Below are 19949 nucleotides of genomic sequence, written 5' to 3' on the forward strand. Positions count from 1 at the left end.
CATCATTTAGAGGTTGGACTAAAATCATCATTTAGAGGTTGGACTAAAATCATCATTTAGAGGTTGGACTCGATGATCTTGAGGTCTCTTCCAACCTAGAAATTCTGTGATTCTGTGATCTGTTCCATTATTTGGCTGCTTTTACTGCATCTGATTACTGGCTCGTCTCCTTGTCTTCTAAGATTGATTAGTATTTTGGCTGTTTTCTTGATCTATGCTTTATCTCTTCCAATTGATACCAGTAGATAGTTAACTCTGTTATGTGTAAAAAAGATAAAAAATATGTACTTTGAGGAAAGGTCAAGATGACCCAGGCCTTGGAGATGTCTAAAGGATGATTAACTGAGATACTGCTAACCAGGAAGATCATTACGTTGACATTCTTGAGGGAAACATCCTGACTATGCCTTTGAATATGTCACCAATCAACTTAATGTGAATAGTTAGTTGTATTGGGTTTATGTGGTAAGGTTTTGGTAGCGGGGGGCTGCAGGGGTGGTCTCTGTGAGAAGAATCCAGAAGCTGCCCCATGTTAGATAAGGGCCTTGCTGCTGGCTAGAGCCGAGACAATAAGTGATGTTGTTTGTGCCTCTGTGAGAGCAGATCTAAGAAAGGGAAAAAATTGCTGCACATCAGCAGCTGGGAGAGTGAGGAGTGAGGAACAGCCTTGCAGACACCAAGGTCAGTGAAGAAGGAGGGGGAGGAGGTGCTCCAGGCGCCGGAGCAGAAGTTCCCCTGCAGCCTGTGGAGAGGACCATGGTGAAGCAGGTTGTCCCCCTACAGACTAATTCTTGTGGTTACTTGAAGGGATGAAAGATATGGACTCCTGATGGCTCTTGAACAGGAGACATTTATTGCTATTTTTCTCCACTACATATACTTGCCCCATATGCTGTCCACATGCCTGAATCGGTCATACAATTGGTTAGAGACCCTCAGACACGTGTCTCAAGCCAGCCAGCAATTGGACACTGCACAAAGCTCATATTTAACACTGCAGCCAAGTTATTTATCTTGACCTTGCTCAAGTTTTTGTTTCTACCACTTACTTCCTCATTATATCTAGTTCAGGGACGTGTGAAACAGCGCAAGGCTACTTGCGAATTCCTTCCCCTCAGTTACTTGTAGCTTCCAGTCTTTGTAACAGATGCTTGCTGCTAGAGCATTTGTGATGATAAGGTGAATCATACAATCATAGAACAGCTTTGGTTAGAAGGGACCTTAAAGAACATCTAGTTCCAAACCCCCCTGCCATAGGCAGGGACACCACCCACTAGCTCAGGTTGCTCAGGGCCTCATCTAACCTGATCTTGAACACCTCCAGGGATGAGGCATCCACTACTTCTCTGGACAACCTGTTCCAGTTCGCCACCCTCCAAGAGAAGAATTTCTTCCTGACATCTAATCTAACATCTCCCCTCTTTTAGTTTAAAACCATTCCTGTCACTGTCTAACTGAGCAAAAAGTTGCTCTCCGTCTTTTTTATAAGCCCCCCTTAAGTACTGAAAATCTGCAATAAGGTCACAGAATTGTTATAAATGAAGTCTCAACTCAATCTGAATTTAATAATCTTTATAAAAGAATATTTATAAAAGGTTTAAAAGGCAAGTAAACAGCGCTGGGTGTGCGGGGAGTCTACACTCCACTAACACGCACACACGAACATCAAACATTCTAAATATACAGAACATTGCTTTTACATGCTAAACCCAAGTATGCCTATACAATCAGAAAAGGTAACAAACAATCCTTTAAGTTCCATGACTTACTAAACTCGAGTACGCCTATACATTTGTAGAATCAGAAAAGGTAAACAATCCTTTAAGTTCCATGACTTAACAGTCTCCGTTTTCCATTCCTTTTCAACAAGGCTCCCCTCTTATACCCTTCTCCCCACAGCAGTCCTTTTCAAAAACAACTTTTCATTTGTCAAACAACTTTGAATGTAACAACAACAGCAAACACCCAGAAACTTCCATGCCTTAATGGCTGGAGAACAAGCAACCCAAGACTGCATGGAGTCTCCTGAATCACCCTTCTTTGTTCCCTCTAAACTCTTTTACATTCCTGATGGCCTCATCGTTAAGAGTCTGATGTTGTCATCAACCACGGGGCTTTCCAACCCCCATGGCCACACTCCCACATCTCCCCCTTCTTTATTAATATCAACCATTTTCTCAACACGAATTACCACTCCATATATAACAGAATCATAGAATATCCAAATTGGAAGGGACCCACAAGGATCATCATGTCAAACTCCTGGCACCACACAGGTCTATCAAAAAAAATAATCAGATCAAGTGTCTGAGAGCATTGTCCAAATGCTTCTGGAAATGCAGGCTCGTTGCAGTGACCACTTCCCTGGGGAGCCTGTTCCAGTGCATGACCACCCTCTCAGTGAAGAACCTTTTCCTGATATCCAGTCTGAACCTCCCCTGTCGCATTTTCAAGCCGTTCCCTCATGTCCTATTGCTGGTAACCAAAGAGAAGAGATTAGTCCCTGCCTCTCTGCTCCCCCTTGTGAGGAAGTTGTAGATTGCAATGTGGTCTCCCTTCAGTCTTCAGGCTGAACAGACCAAGTGACTTCAGCCACTTCTCATATGTCTTCCCCTCTAGACCCTTTACCATCTTTGTTGCTCCCCATTGGACACTCTCTAACAGTTTAATATCTTTCTCGGCACACAGTACTCAAGGTGAGGCTGCACCAGCACAGAGCAGAGCAGGATAATCACTTCGGTTGGCTGGCTAGCAGTGCCGTTCTTAATGCACCTCAGGATACAGTTGGCCCTCCTTGCCATGACGGCACACTGCTGGATCATGTTGTAGTGGTTTTCCATGGCAAGGTTTTGGTAGCGGGGTGGACCATAGGGGTGGCTTCTGTGAGAATAATCCAGAAGCTGCCCCATGATAGATAAGGGGCCTTCTGCTGCCCAGAGCCGAGCCAATAAGTGATGTTGTTTACACCTCTGTGAGAGCAGATTTAAGAAAGGGAGAAAAATGCTGCACAACAACAGCTGGGAGAGCAAGGAGTGAGAAACAGCCTTCCAGACACCAAGGTCAGTGAAGAAGGAGGGGGAGGAGGTGTTCCAGGCACTGGAACTTAAGTTCCCCTGCGGCCTCTGGAGAAGACCATGGTGTGGTGGTTTTACTTGGGTGGGCAGCCAAGCTCCACCACAGCCACTCTCTCACTCCCACTTCTCAAAGGGGAAGGGGGAGAAAATGTGACACAAAGGGCTCAAGGTTTGAGATAAGGATGATTTAATTAAAGGGAAAAGGAAGAGGGGAAAAAAATAAAGTTTGTCTTTTTGAAGGCCTCGTGGAAGTACAGAGAGAAAAGCAATTCCTCTCTATTTCCCATCAAACAGTGATGTTCGGCCATGTCCTGGGAAGCAGGGCCTCAATACACGTAGCGGTTGTTTGGGAGGACAGATGTTTCCATGAAGAGAGCACACCCTTCCTTCCCCTTTCCTACCTTTTATTGCTGAGCATGACATCTTTGATTGGTTTAGGTCAACTTCCCTGGTGATGACCCCTCACCGACTCTTGCCCACATCCAGTCTTCTGGAGTCCTGATGCTGTGCCAGTATTGTGCAGCAATAGACAAAACACTGGGGTGATACCAATGCTGTTCCAGCTACAAGTGCAGAGCACAGCACTCTATGCGCTACTGCAGGGAAAGTTAACTCCATCCCAGCCAAACCCAGCACACGTGGTGGAGCACGTTGTCCTCCTGCAGCCCATGGTGTAACATGGCAGAGCAGATTTCCATGCTTCAGCCCATGGAGAAGACCACCGTGGGGCAGGTTGACCTGCACTGAAGGAGGCTGCAGCCTGTGGTGGACCCCTGCTGGAGGAGATTCCAGGCTGGACCTGTAGCCCGTGGAGAGGGGACCCCACAGGAGCAGTTGACCTGGCAGGAGCTGCTGCCCATGGGGGACCCCAGTTTGAGCAGTGTGCTCCTGATGGATGGACCCTGTGGTCGGACCCATATTTGGAGCAGTTCTTGAACAGCTGCTGCCTGTGGGAAGCCCACGCAGGATCAATTTGGGAACGACTGCATCCCGTGGGAGGGACCCCACATTGGAACAGTAGAAGAGAGTGATTGAAAAGGAGCGGTGGAGATGAAGTGCTATACAATGAGTGCAACCCCATTCCCTGTTCCCCTGCGCTGCTCAGGGGGAGGAGGTGGAAGAGGGTAGATGGGGGGAAGGTGTTTTTGGTTTCTTTCCTTTGTTTCTCACTTGTCTACCTTGTTAGTGAGAAAAATCTCAATAATTTTCTTCAGACAGGATCTTCTGTGAAGCTATTTTATTCGCGATTGCATTGGCGGGAGTCCTGCCAATTAAGAGTGCATTATAGTAAACATATCATAACCTTTTATTCCCCATTACCCAATGCCTGATCACCTCCCCTGTTTCCTCATTGGCTGAGTACTACAGGTTCACAAGCTACTTGACGCTCCTCTATACCATATATGTACAATTTTTTTGATCCACCTTTTAATTACTCCTGTTTCCTTTTTTTTTTCCCTCCTTTCATATGTTTAGAGAACTTGTGATCTTTGTTTTTTTTTTTTTTTTTTTTTTTTTTCTGTTGTCACACTGCTCATCCTGTTTTTCTCAGTCTTCTGCCTTATTCTGGAACAGTGAAGCCTCCTACTGTCCACTTATCTACTTAGCATTTCTCTTTGTTATGACTACACAACTACCTTTGAATACAGAAGGTTAGTTTTCTACTGCAAAAACACACTCTATTTCCAAAAGATGTTAGACTGCAAAAACACAACTTATTTTCTCACAGTAATAGGCAATAAATTTTACTAATCTCCCTATGCCGAGTATGTTTTGCCCATGACAATAATTGTTGAGTTATCTCTCTGTCCTTATTTCAACCCTTGAGCCCTTTTCATCATATTTTCCTTAGCTGATGTCATTGCAGGAACTCTCTCAATTATTTTTCAATGGTCTTGTGAATCTGGAGAGGTCTCAGTTGACTAGAAGCTGGCAAATGTACCAATTTTCAAGAAGGGAAGAAAGAAGATCCTGACAATTACAGGACTGTCAGTCTCCCTTCAGTGCCTGGTAAAATTATGAAGAAGATTATTCTGGGAGTTACTGAAAAACACCTGAAGGACAACGCAGTCATTGGTCAGAGACAACATGGGTTCACAAGGCAAAAGTCATGTTTAACAAACTTTATTTCCTTCTATGACAAGATCACCCAGATAGCTGACCAAAGAAAGCTAGTTGATGTAATCTTTCTGGATTTCAGTAAAGCTTTTGATACTGTCTCTCACAGTATCCTTCTGGACAAAATGACCAGAATGCAGTTAGATAAAAGCATGATAAGATGGGTGAACAATTGGCTGGTGGGTTGGGCCCAGAGAGCCCAATGGGGTTACATCAGGCTGGCAACCCGTCACTGGTAGGGTTCCCCAGGTCACTCCGGAGCCTACTCTTCTGTAGGCTAAACAGCCCCAGCTCTGTCAGCCTTTCTTCATAGGAGAGGTGCTCCAGCCCCTTGATCATCTTTGTAGCCCTCCACTGGACCCGTTCTAACAGGTCCACATCTTTCTTGTGCTGGGGGCCCCAGACTTCAATGCAGTACTCCAAGTGGGGCCTTACAAGGGCAGAGTAGAGGGGGACAACCACCTCCCTTGACCCTGCAGCCGCTCCAGCTCCTGCAGCTGTTCCAGTTCCAGCTCCTGCAGCCGCTCCAGCTCCTGCAGCCGCTCCAGTTGCAGCTCCTGCAGCTGCTCCATCTCCTGTAACTGGATCAAATAAACGAGCTGTAGCAGTGCAAATTGCCCCTGTAGACAAGTGAAAAAATGGTATAGAGATTCAGGTCGTTTAGAACGCAGAGGCTTCTGCTAGGCCTAAGTATAGAGAAGACGATGCTGGGCCATCAGGGATTCAGGAGGAGGAAGATGAGCATGTTGAAAAAGCAACAGTAATCACCCGAAAACCCGAAACCTATACCAACGTGAGCTATGAGATGTGCGAAAAGATTTTGTTCGCTTCATAGGTGAGCAGCTTGTCACCTGCCTGCTCCAGTGCTGGGACTCTGGAGCCAATTGTGTGGAATTAGAGGGCAGGGAAGCCAGGCGACTGGGATCCCTTGTTAGAGACGCAGGCATTGACAAACCAATTGGAGATGGAGCACAATTTCACAGCCTCTGGAGGAGTCTCCTCTCAGCTGTGAGGGAAAGGTATCCCTTCAAGGAAGAACATGTAAGTCTACCAGGCAAGTGGACCACTATGGAGAAGGGAATCCAGTACCTGAGGGAATTAGCCGTATGGGAGGTGATTTATGAGGACCCAGACCATGGACAAACATCCACAGATCCAGATGAAGTCAGGTGTACGCGACCCATGTGGCGGAAGTTTGTATGGAGTGCACCATCATCGCGTGCCAGCTCATTGGCAATAATGGCCTGGAAAGAGGATGAGGAACCCACAGTGGATGAAGTGGCTAAACAACTCCGGCAGTACGAAGAAAGTCTCTCTTCTTCCTTACAGGCCTGCGTCTCAGCTGTGGAGAAACTTTCTGAAGAGTTCCACCAACTTAAAGAGAATTTATCTTGATCCCCACCTGAACCAACCAGTGTCCATCAACTAAAAGAGAATACTTTGGAGAAACTTTCTGAAAAGTTCCACCAACTTGAAGAGAGATTATTCTCCTCCCCACCTGTACAAACCAGTGTCTCAGCTATCAGGGGTAAGCGTTCGTCCGCACAAGGAAGACGATATGGTAGGTACTCACCCCATGCCACCCTGTGGTTTTACCTACGAGACCATGGAGAGGACATGAGAAAATGGGATGGAAAATCTACTGCGACCCTAGAGGCACAGGTACGTGAGTTGCAAAAGAAAACAATCAGGAAGAAGGGATTCTCTGAAAAGTTTGCTGCTCCAACTTCCAGCAGGCAGTCCTTCAAACACAGAAACAAAGAAGATTCTGACCAGGACTAGAGGGGCCCTGCCTCCAGCCAGGGGGAGGAAAGGGACAATCGAGTTTATTGGACTGTGTGGATTCGATGGCCTGGCACGTCAGACGCACAAAAGTATAAGGCTTCAGTAGACACCGGTGCACAATGTACTCTAATGCCATCAAGCTATAAAGGGCCAGAACCCATCTGTATTTATGGGGTGATGGGGGGATCTCAGCAGTTAATTGTATTGGAGGCTGAAGTGAGTCTAACTGGGAATGAGTGGCAAAAGAACCGTACTGTGACTGGCTCAGATGCTCCGTGCATCCTTGTCATAGACTACCTCAAGAAAGGGTACTTCAAGGATCCGAAAAGAAGAGCATATTTCAAGGACCCAAAAGGATTTCGGTGGGCTTTTGGCATAGCTGCCTTAGAGACAGAGGACATTAAACAATTATCTACCTTGATTGGTCTCTCAGAGGACCCCTCTGTTGTGGGGTTGTTGTGGGTTGAAGAACAGCAAGTGCCGATCGCTACCACAACTCAGCACCGGCAGCAATATTGCACCAACAGAGACTCCCTGATTCCCATCCATAAGCTAATTCGTCAATTGGAGAGCCAAGGAGTGATCAGCAAGACTCATTCACCTTTCAATAGTCCCATATGGCCAGTGCGAAAGTCTAATGGCGAGTGGAGACTAACAGTGGACTATCGTGGCCTGAACGAAGTCACGCCACCACTGAGTGCTGCAGTGCCAGACATGCTGGAACTCCAGTACGAACTGGAATCAAAGGCAGCCAAGTGGTACACCACAGCTGATATCGCTAATGCATTTTTCTCCATCCCTCTAGCAGCAGAGTGCAGGCCACAGTTTGCTTTCACTTGGAGGGGAGTCCAATATACTTGAAATCAGCTGCCCCATGGGTGGAAACACAGCCCTACCATTTGCCATGGACTGATCCAGTCTGCTCTGGAGCAGGGGGAAGCTCCTGAACAAATGCAGTATATCGATGACATCATCGTTTGGGATGACACAGCAGAGGAAGTTTTCGAGAAAGGGAAGAAAATAGTCCAAATCCTTCAGAAGGCCGTTTTTACCATAAAACAAAATAAAGTCAAAGGACCTGCACGAGAGATCCAGTTTTTAGGAATAAAATGGCAGGATAGACGCGTCAAATCCCAATGGATGTGATCAACAAAATAACAGCTATGTCTCCACCAACTAGCAAAAAAGAATCACAAACTTTCCTAGGTGTTGTGGGGTTTTGGAGAACGCATATTCCAAATTACAGTGTGATTGTAAACCTGCTTTACCAAGTAACCTGTAAGAAGAATGAATTTGAATGGGGCCCTGAGTAACGACAAGCCTTTGAACAAATCAAGCAGGAAATAGTCCATGCAGTAGCCCTTGGGCCAGTCCGAACAGGACCAGATGTAAAGAATGTGCTCTACACCGCAGCCTGTTGTGGTATAACCCCGCTGGCAGGCAGCTAAATACCTCACAGCCGTTCGCTCACCCTCCCCCCTCCCGCTCTGGGATGGGGGAGAGAAACGGGAAAGTGAAGCCTGTGAGTTGAGATAAAGACAGTTTATTAAGACAGAGAAAATAATAACAATAGTACTATTGCTTTTTTCGTCAGGGAGCCAATCTGTGGAGGGGAAAGGGGAAGATATTTTTTCCTACTTGTTCACTCTCTCTTTCTCCTTTACCGCCCTCTTATCCTCCGAGCTTGTTACGATAGTTCTCGAAGATGTTGAATATCCTTGGGATACTCAGACCAGCATGTTCTTGTTGTTATGTCTGCTGAATGCACTTCAAGTTTTGTTTAAGGTTAAACAACTACTTAGGAATGCCATCCAGAGATCTGTCCTGAGGCAGGATAGTTGTGAATGGCAGGGAGTGTGGGAGGATATGGGCAGGTTTCTAGAGCAGTGGGTACCTCCAGTGCTTTGGAAATTCACCTCTGAACAACTGCAAAATCCTAAAAACCTGGTAGAATGCTTGAAAAAGGGGTGTCATCACTCTGGCAATTCCAAAGAGACACAAACGACTACAACTTGCTGGAAATTGGCCTATGCTTACTGGGCCACAATCAATACCACTCCAACCCCTGTGTTGGACCCTGCATCCATTACAACCCCTGTGACAGGCCCTGCAGTCATTCCAACCTGTGTGACAGGCCCCAAGGCTGGGCCAGGGAAACAGACTGTACCAATGTCAGTTGCATCCATAACCAAGATGAAACAGTGGATGACAAGGTCAGGTCTCTTAGAAAGCAGAGGAACTCCTACTCAGACTGGGGAGAAAGAAGACGAGGCAGGCTACTCTGAAGTGGCTGGGCCATTAGAGGAACAGGAATATGAAGAAGAAGGTATCATAAAAGCATCAGCAACTACCCGAGGCCTATCCTAGTGTGAGCTACAATAGTTTTTGCAAAAAGATTTCAGTTGTCATCCAGGTGAGCACCTTGTCACCTGACTGCTCTGGTGCTGGGATAGCAGGTCCAATAGCCTGGAATTACTGGGCAGGGAAGCCAGACAGCTGGGATCCTTTGCTAGGGAAGGGGACATTGACAAAGCAGATGGAAAAGGTGCACAAATCTTTACCCTCTGGAGGCATATCTGTATCTGAGACTAGGTGTTATATCTAAACATTTGAAGTGTTAAGTTAATTCATCACTTTAGCATTCTGTTTTTGTTAGACTCATTCTTGGTCCACAGGCTAATATGAAAATTATAGAATTGAGTAGTGCTAGTCTTTGTGAACCAATTCTTGTTTTCCTTTAACTTTTAAAAAATGTTAGTACATCTATTGTGTATTGGGTATATTGGGTATTTGACTGAAGATCTTAAAAATGTTTCCTAATGTATGAACTTTTTTCTCCTTGTTATGCAGAACATATATATAGTTTGCTTATATAGTTATTCTTTCAGAACTTTCATTGATACTTGCTAGTATGTTAATCTTTTGGAAAAAAAAAAAAAAAGAAATTGCAATCTGACAGAATTACTGCTTGGTTAGTTTGTGCTTAATCTTTACTTTGCCAATTTGATGTATGATTGGAAATGGGAGTAAGGCTATCCTGCAAGATGGCAGGATTCTGTGTGCATAAAGAGCTTCTAAACCAGACCAGGCTTCATTTCTAAACAAATTTTGACATAAACAGAAGAACTATTTCTATGAAACTTCTACCCTGGCCAACTTCAGTAATCTGAAGTTATGTCAGGAACATGACAAAAAGATGAATGTCCTAAGTAGTCCCTTATTTCATATAACCATTTTTGTTCAATTCTAATGGGTGCAGTCAGCCTTTCTTGGTATTTGGGGAGTTTTGAGGGAAGTGGGTGTTAAGATTGATAAAAACAAAGGCTATAGCAAAAAGAAAATGGAAAGAATATGGAATAGGATTTGAAAGCCAAGTAAAATGTGTTAGATTTTAAGATATAAAAGATATATGGGGTTTAATATATAAAATAAGCACTGTGTTTGTGTCGTGGTTTAACCCGGCTGGCAGCTAAATACCACGCAGCCGTTCGCTCACCCTCCCCCCTCCCTCTCTGGGACGGGGGAGAGAAATGGAAAGTGAAGCCCGTGAGTTGAGATAAAGACAGTTTAATAAGACAGGAAAATAATAATAACAAAATAATAATAACAATAGTAACAATAATGTTACAATGGTGATAATAGGAAAGTAATAATAATATGTACAAACAAGTGATGCACAATGCAATTGCTCACCACCCGCTGACCGATGCCCAGCCTAACCCCGAGCAGTCCGGCCCCCTCCCCCCGGCTAGCCACCCCTATATATTGTTTAGCATGACGTCAGATGGTATGGAATACCCCTTTGGCTAGTTTGGGTCACCTGTCCTGGGTCTGTCCCCTCCCAGCTCTTACTGCACCCCCAGCCTGCCTGTTGGCAGGACAGAGCGAAAGGCTGAGATGTCCTTGGCTTGGTATAAGCACTGCTCTGCAACAATTAAAACATCGGGGTGTTATCAGCACTCTTCTCATCCTCATCCAAAACACAGCATTCCACCAGCTACTAGGAAGAAAATTAATTCTGTTCTAACTGAAACCAGGACAGTTTGAAATAAAACTCACTCCTCATCCCCACACACACACACCTTTTCTAAATTACTGTTGTAAAATGGCAATTTAAACTGAATAATATGTTTTCCTTTAGGTATAGGGTCAATTTTTCTTAAATTCTCTGTCAAACATAATATGGACTTTCCCATCTTTGACAATTCCAACTTTCTTCATCCTCCAGTGCTTGCTACCTACTGCATACTCTGGGGCATGTCAAGCAATTAATAGGGATTTCTATTCTGATGACTAGGTAAATGTCTGAGGAGTGAGTAAAGGAAAAAAAATCTGTTCCTGTGTGTGGCAATGACAAGGTAACTGTTAACTAAAGTAGATAAATGACAGATTTAATAATTTTTGTGTTTTTTTTTTTTTCTTTCCCCAGAAGCATTTGCTTTGATAGTTTATCTGCTTATTGATAAACATGCTGATCCCTATGCATATCAATGGATTTGGTCTGTGTTGCTGTAAAGCTTTTTGTAGTCTATTTCTTCCTGATGGGTATATGACTGCATAAATAATAATGTCGTCTTCACCTGAATTGAAGGAGGCCACTGTACTTTATATTCTAGGGTTTTCTGATGTAAAAATGTTTCTTCTGAATGAGCAAAATGTAGGCTTCTCAACTCCAAGCCTGAAACTGGCTCAGACTTGCAACATTTATCATTGTAGGGGGAGAAATATATCTAAATTTCTTTACCTGTTTTTGCAGTTGCAAAGAAAGGTCATGTTAAAACCATTTTTAGCTTTTTTTGCTTTCTAAATAGCCTCCTGCACTGAGCTTGGGAAGGCTGTAGTCAGGGCAATCATTATCCATCTGCTGTGACCTGGACTGGGAAAACCCTGTCTCTGCTTTCCTGCTGACTAACCACTTCGCTTTTGAAACCTTAAATTTCCATTGTTAGAGCCTGTAGAACAATTGATAAAGCAGACCTGCAGACACATGTTAATTGTATTTTTAACTTCAGTCTACAGAAATGCATCCTGAAGTACCCTACTTGTTGTGGCTGCATTCTTCTTACTATCTGTAGCCATCCCTAGGTAGTTCACCCTTGGCTCACATTAGCAGTGCCCTTTCTTTCTTCAAGTATATATTGAAATGTTTGCAGTGAGTTTAAAAATCACCCTTGGAACATGGGTGTTCAACAGACCTCTTCTGCTTAGTCTCCACAAAGTCCAGCTTTTCCAGTACCTTCCAGCTCTTCTGCTGTGTTTTTGTTTTTATTTACTTGTTTTCTATTACACTCTTGTTTTTATAAGATACTGTGTTGTGATCTCTTAAATGTTTTAGTAGGATTTTTTTTTCACAAATACTGCAGAGAATGTGATTAGAGTTATAGTGAGAGAGGGAGTTAGGAGAATCTTATCAAGTAGAGAGAGAGTGCTGACCATTAAACTAGTGGATGCTACTTAGTGTCTTTGCTATCTATTGTGCATTGTGCAAACTAATTAAAGCAAGAAGCCTTGGGCCCTTTACCAAGGTCAGTCTCTTGATAAGAATGTGACCCTATCTTAAAGAAACTGGCAGAAACTGCGGATGGACAAGAGCCAAGGAGCAACTGAGTCTGCACAAAGACAAGAGGTCAACTAGTGGTGACAAGGAAGAGTCATCAGTCTTCATCCCCACGACCCCCGATGACCACCACCAGAATACACTGCGCAAGTGCAGATGGGAGGAGTTTATGGAAATGACTTTGGAACTAATTTTAATACGAAGCAGGGATGGGTTATGAATATGTATAGGCATATTGTGAGACTTGCAACTTGCCGAGGCGATCTGCTCTGGGGCAGACGCATTCTGCAGCTGAGCGGAGGATCGGGACAGGCAGGGCTTTTCTTCCAGTATCGAGGCCGCTCGAGGCAGCCAAGGGAGCCGCAAGGACCCAGCAGCCCTCACAAGGGAGGCTGACGAGGCGTAGGCGGAGCTAGCAATGCCCCTCTACCCTGATGTTCAAAAGCAGATGGGCAAACAGGGTGTGGTGTGACAGAAGGGCGGGGCGCGGCAGTTTGCGCAGCAGTGCATGCGGGCAGGGCACGCTCAGGCAGGGAAGAGCGTTCCCCCCCTCCCATAAGAACAACTCATCTAATGGCTATCTACCACTAGCTAGGCCACAATGGTCTACATTAGGCAGAGAGCTCTCTCTAGAAAGTCTGTAACCACACAGACTGCCCACTCCAAAATGCGGCAGTTCAGGTCTCCGGATGCAGGGAGTATCTGAGCCTGTTGCTGCCATCTGAGGGAGGCAGAGATACTCTGTGTGTGAGGTGCGAGCAAGTGGATGAACTGGTCCAGCCTGGTGGCAGAGCTCAAGGAGGAGGTGGAGAGGTTGAGGGCCATCAGGGAGTGTGAGCGGGAGATAGACTGTTTGAGCAACTCCCTGCAAGGCCTGAAGGAGAGGTACCGGGGTGAGACACCCCAAATGGGGCTGGACCCCCTGCCCTGTCGCTCTCGGGCAGAGGGAGGGGACCTAGGAGATGAGGAGGAATGGACACAGGTCCCTGCTCGACCTCACAGACAATGCCCCCCCCAGCCAGCCCTTACACAACAGATTTGAGGCCCTGGAGCTTGAGAGACCAGTGGGTAAGGATGAGGTGAAAAGTCTACTCGTGGAGGATGCCTAGGGTGAGGAAGTTGACTCCACGTCTCAAGACTGCCTCCACCAAGAAAGAAAGAAGGGTAATCGTTGTAGGCGACTCCCTTCTCAGGGGAACAGAGAGCCCTATTTTTTGGCCTGACCCTACCTGTGGGGAAGTCTGCTGCTTCCCTGGGGCCAGGGTCAGGGATGTTGCCAGAAAGCTTCCCAACCTGGTTTGCCCCTCTGATTACTATCAGATAGTCCAGGCTGGCAGTGATGATATTGAAGAGAGAAGCCTGAAGGCTATCAAACAGGACTTTAGGGGACTGTGACGATTAGTGGATGGAGCGGGAGTACAGGTGGTGTTTTCATCTATCCCTACGGTGGCAGGGAGGGGTACAGAGAGGACACGGAAAGCCCACCTGATAAACACATGGCTCAGAGGCTGGTGCCAACACAGAAAGTTTGTTTTTTTTTTTTTGACCATGGGGCGCTTTACTTGGCACCCGGCCTAATGGCTGCAGACGGGTCCCACCTATCTCTAAGGGGAAAATGGATCCTAGGCCAGGAGCTGGCGGGGCTCATTGAGAGGGCTTTAAACTAGGTAAGAAGGTTGATGGGGCTGAAATAAGGTTTGTTGGAGGTGTGCTGGGGGAGCAATGGCAAGGCAATGAAGAAGAGAAGGCAATGGCCAATGAATGAGAAGGCAATGGCCCAACTGAAGTGCATCTACACTAATGCACGCAGCATGGGTAACAAACGGTAGGAGCTGGAAGACATCATGTGGCAGGCTACGACTTGGTTGCCATCATGGAAATGTGTTAGGACCACTCTCATGACTGGAGTGCTGCAATGTCTGGCTATAGGCTCTTCAGAAGGGACAGGCAGTACGGAAGGGGTGGTGGTGTGGCTCTATATCAGAGAGAGTTTTGATGTCGTGGAACTTGAGTCTGGGAATGATAAGGTTGAGTCCCTATGGGTTAGGATCAGTGGGAAGGCCAACAAGGCAAGCATCCTGGCGGGGGTCTGTTATAGACTGCCGAACCAGGATGAGGAGATGGATGAGAAGTTCTACAGGCAGCTGGCAGAAGTTGTGAAATCGTCAGCGCTTGTTCTCGTGGGGGACTTCAACTTCCCAGACATATCCTGGAAGCACAACACAGCCCAGAGAAAGCAGTCTAGGAGGTTTCTGGAGAGCGTGGAAGATAGCTTCCTGACGCAGCTGGTTAGTGAGCCTACCAGGGGTGGTGCCCCGCTAGACCTTCTCTTCACAAACAGAGAAGGACTGGTGGGAGATGTGGTGGTCAGGAGCGGTCTTGGGCAGAGTAACCACAAAATGGTAGAGTTCTCCATTCTTGGCGAAGTCAGGAAGGGGACCAGTAAAACCGCTGTATTGGACTTCCGGAGGGCTGACTTTGAGCTGTTCAGGACACTGGTTGGCAGAGTCCCTTGGGAGGTGGTTCTGAAGGGCAGAGGAGTCCAGGAAGGCTGGGCACTCTTCAAGAAGGAAATCTTAATGGCGCAGAAGCGGTCTGTCCCCACGTGCCCAAAGATGAGCCGGCGTGGAAGAAGACTGGCCTGGCTGAACAGAGTTGTGGCTTGAGCTTAGGAGAAAAAAGAGGGTTTATGACCTTTGGAAAAGAGGGCGGGCCACTCAGGAGTACTATAAGGATGTTGTAAGTCTGTGCAGGGACAAAATTAAAAAAGCCAAATTTCATCTGGAGCTCAATCTGGCTACTGCCATTGAAGATAACAAAAAATGTTTTTATAAATGCATCAACACAAAAAGGAGGACTACGGAGAATCTCCATCCTTTACTGGATGTGGGGGAAACTAAGTGACAAGAGATGAGGAAAAGGCTGAGGTGCTTAATGCCTTCTTTGCCTCAGTCTTCATCAGCAAGACCAGTTGTTCTTTGCATACCCAGTCCCCTGAGCTGGTGGAAGGGGATGGGGAGCAGAATGTGACCTTCATAATCCACGAGGAAATGGTTGGCAACCTGCTACAGCACTTGGATGTACACAATTTGATGGGGCTGGATGGGATCCACCCGAGGATACTGAGAAAACTGGCGGAGGAGCTGGCCAAGCCACTTTCCATCATTTATCGGCAGTCCTGGCTGTCAGGGGAGGTCCAGGCGACTGACGGCTAGCAAAAGTGACGCCCATCTACAAGAAGGGCCAGAGGGTAGACCTGGGGGAACTATAGGCCTGTTAGTTTGACCTCAGTGCCAGGGAAGCTCATGGAGCAGATTATCTTGAGTGTCATCACTCAGCACTTGCAGGGCAACCAGGCGATCAGGCCGAGTCAGCGTGGGTTAATGAAAGGCAGGTCCTGCTTGAAGAACCTGATCTCCTTCTATGACAAAGTGACGCACTTAGTGGATGAGGGAAAGGCTGTGGATGTGGTCTACCTTGACTTCAGCAAGGCTTTTGACACCGTTTCCCACAGCATTCTCCTCAAGAAACTAGCTGCTTATGGCTTGGACTGGCGTACACTTTGTTGGGTTAAAAATTGGCTGGATAGCCAGTGATTGGAAAGCTGCCTTGCGGAGAAGGACCTGGGAGTATTGGTTGATAGTTGGCTGAATATGAGCCAGCAGTGTGCTCAGGTGGCCAAGAAGGCCAACAGCATCCTGGCTTGCATAAGAAGCAGCGTGGCCAGCAGGTCTAGGGAAGTGATCGTCCCCCTGTACCCTGCTCTAGTGAGGCCACACCTCGAGTACTGTGTTCAGTTTTGGGCCCCTCGCTACAAGAAGGACATCGAGGTGCTTGAGCGGGTCCAGAGAAGGGCGACGAAGCTGGTGAGAGGCCTGGAGAACAAGTCCTACGAGGAGCGGTTGAGGGAGCTGGGCTTGTTCAGCCTGGAGAAGAGGAGGCTCAGGGGCGACCTTATCGCTCTCTATAGGTACCTCAAGGGAGGCTGTAGCGAGGTGGGGGTTGGTCTGTTCTCCCATGTGCCTTGTGACAGGACGAGGGGGAATGGGCTTAAGTTGAGCCAGGGGAGTTTTAGGTTAGATGTTAGGAAGAACTTCTTCACTGAAAGGGTTGTTAGGCATTGGAACAGGCTGCCCAGGGAAGTGGTGGAGTCACCATCCCTGGAAGTCTTCAAAAGACGTTTAGATGTAGAGCTTAGGGATATGGTTTAGTGGGGATTGTTAGCGTTAGGTCAGAGGTTGGACTCGATGATCTTGAGGTCTCTTCCAACCTAGAAATTCTGTGATTCTGTGAAATAAAATTAGATCAATACTTATTTATCAGAAGAAATGTAAAATAAATGTTTCTTTAAAACTGATGCAGAGACAGCAGGCACATGCATACAGCTTAAGATAAACAGTGAAACCATGCATTATGTAAATCCCTACCATTCTACTACCATTTTGTGTGGTTAGTTTGTTTTTTGGTGTTTATTGTTGATGTTTTTGTTTGTTTGTTTTAGACTGAATCTGGCTATGGATCAGAGTCAAGTTTACGACGTCATGGCTCCGTGGTGTCTCTTGTTTCTGGAGCAAGTGGATACTCTGCAACATCTACTTCTTCGTTCAAGGTTAGTAAATAACATTTTCTTAGCATTGGTGTGAAAATAAGACGCTTATGCAACTGGAAAGAAGATAAGCTATGTGAAGACTCATTCACACAATTAAAGGAAAAAGTACTAAATCTTTGGTTTACTATAAGCAATAATTCAGCATGTGAGGATGAATAGATCATATAGGAAGCTTTCATGTGCCTCTGTGCACTTATCCCTTTCAGACTACAGTGTCATCTTCTAATAACGAGAAAATCAGACTTGTGAGAGGATTTACTAACCTTTCTTAGTGTACTCCTGAGAATATCAGGGCTTCTAAATGAAAAGGAATGTTGAGCCTGTGACCTAAAACATTTGATTAATCCTGATTGACAAATTATGGCTTTTCTTGTTTCATGCATATAAATATTTAACATTTGAACTTGGGTGGGTTGTACTTCTGGGAGAGCACAAAAGGACCAACACAAAAAAGGGGAGTAAAGATTAGAACCAAGATCTTAAACTAGCACTGACTATTTTCAGGCAAATAGGCACAAACCTGTTAGTATGCAAGATCACATTTTTAATAAGCTTTTGTTGAATTCTTTAAAGTAGCACATACAGTCAAGAAGAAAAACTGAGACCAGCGGACAAAATGAGTAAGGAATACTTATATATGGTTTCCTATAACCATATTCTTCTAATATTAACATTACTTCATAGCTACTGATATCTGAAATGTCCTTAGTGTATCTGAAAAATTTCTTCTTCATACCTGAAGAAATCATTTATTTTTTTATTTAGGCATTGAACTGTTGTTGAGTATGTAAAAGCATTTGAGGCTTTTTTCTCTTGCATTTTCAGAAGGGACATAGCTTACGTGAGAAGCTTGCTGAAATGGAAACCTTTAGAGACATCTTGTGTAGACAAGTCGATACTTTACAGAAATACTTTCATGCTTGTGCAGATGCAGTTTCTAAAGATGAACTCCAGAGAGATAAAGGTAAAACTGTAATTGAAAACTCCTAACTTAATAGAATCTAAATTTTTACACAGTAAGCAATCGCCCTTGAAATAGTTACTATAGCATTTGATGCCATATAAAGGAAATATGTATCTTAAGCATAGTATAGTGATTAATCATAGATATTTCTGCATAAACAGTGTTAACTATTGTCACTTCGGAAATTGGATTCCCATAAAAATCTGGTTAACTTTGGCAGCTACAGGTTAGTATCAACCTTACTAGAATAAATGGTCTTTTAAGAACTTGATGTTATAGAACAGTAATCATTTACTCCCATAAGATGAAGTCAAATTAGTTTACTGCTGGAAAACAAACAAACAGAAGTTTAATGACTTGATTTATTATAGGAAAAAAAAATAAAAAAAGTTGCTAAATCAGTGTATTGGGTTTATGTGGCAAGGATTTGTTAGGGGGGGCCTGCAGGGGTGGCCTCTGTGAGGAGTCCAGAAGCTGCCCCATGTTAGATAAGGGCCAGTTTCAGCCGGCTCCAAAGGGACCCACTGCTGCCCAGAACTGAGCCAATAAGTGATGTTGGTTGCACTTCTCTGAGAGCAGATTTTAAAAAGGGAAAAAGCTGCTGCACAACAGCAGCTGGGAGAGCGAGGAGTGAGAAACAGCCTTGCAGAAACCAAGGTCAGTGAAGAAGGAGGGGGGGGGAGGAGGTACTCTAGGCTCCGGAGCAGATGTTCCCCTGCAGCCTGTGGAGAGGACCATGGTGAAGCAGGCCGTCTCCCTGCAAGGCATGGTGTACCATGGTGGAGCAGATTTCCACACTGCAGCTTGTGGAGGAAACCACAGTGAAGCAGGTGGATCTGACCCGAAGGAGGCTGCAGCCTATGGAGAGCCCCTGCCAGAGCAGACTCCAGGCCAGACCTGTAGCCCGTGGAGAGGAGACCATGCAGGAGCAGGTGACCTGGCAGGAACTGCTGCCCATGGGGGACCCATGTTGGAACAGTGTGCTCCTGACAGATGGACCCCCATGGTACAGATCCATGTTGGAGCAGTTCTTGAACAGCTGCTGCCTGTGGGAAGCCCACGCAGGATCAGTTTGGGAAGAACTGCATCCCATGGGAGGGACCCCATGTTGGAGCAGGGGCAGTGGGTGACAGTGAAGGACCAGAGTAGATGAAGCATTATGGACTGACTGCAACCACCATTCCGTGTTCCCCTGTGCCGCTCGGGAAGAGGAGGTGGAAGAGGGTGGATGGGTGGAATGTGGTTTTAGTTTTGTTTGTTTGTTTTTGTTTCTTTTTTTTTTTGTTGTTGTTGTTTTGTTTTTTAGTTTCTCACTGCTCTAGCTTGTTAGTAATAGTTAACAAATTACATTAATCTCCCTATGCCGAGTCTGTTTTGCCTGTGACGATAATTGTTGAGTGATCTCCCTGTCCTTAGCTCAACCCTTGAACCCTTTTCATCATATTGTCTCCCCCTTTCCCTTTGACGAGGGGGAGTGAGAGAGTGGTTGTGGTGGAGCTCAGCTGCCCAGCTGAGTAAAGTCACCACAGCCATGAAGATGACCTTAAATCTTTCTTGCTTAATAAAGAATTGGAAAAAAATTCTCACTCCCATAACATAATCTCTCTCTCTCTCAAATTTAGTGGTGGAAGATGATGAAGATGATTTCCCTACGATACGTTCTGATGGGGATTTTTTACATAGCAGTAACAGCAGTAAGGAAAAATGTAGGTGTGTCTAAACTTCTTCAATGAAAATTCATGTGTGATATAAAATTCATGTCTGATATAAGACTGATATTTATGCTCTTTTCTAAGCAGAAAACTACAAGAATATTTATTTAAATGTGTGACAGGAAGCTCT

At 45.5% G+C, this 19949-nt stretch overlaps 1 protein-coding gene across 1 annotated transcript in view; it reads left to right on the forward strand.

Annotated features, from left to right (window-relative positions):
* LOC116501385 (ceramide transfer protein-like) overlaps positions 1 to 19949 on the forward strand; it is a 139236-nt gene that overhangs the window by 40377 nt on the left and 78910 nt on the right. Inside the window, exons 6-8 of the mRNA XM_032206910.1 lie at positions 17036 to 17143; positions 17969 to 18107; positions 19730 to 19813. Coding sequence (XP_032062801.1) covers positions 17036 to 17143; positions 17969 to 18107; positions 19730 to 19813 — 331 coding nt within the window. The remainder of the gene's footprint in view (positions 1 to 17035; positions 17144 to 17968; positions 18108 to 19729; positions 19814 to 19949) is intronic.

The sequence above is a fragment of the Aythya fuligula genome, chromosome W (assembly GCF_009819795.1).
Source record: "Aythya fuligula isolate bAytFul2 chromosome W, bAytFul2.pri, whole genome shotgun sequence".
NCBI lineage: Eukaryota > Metazoa > Chordata > Aves > Anseriformes > Anatidae > Aythya > Aythya fuligula.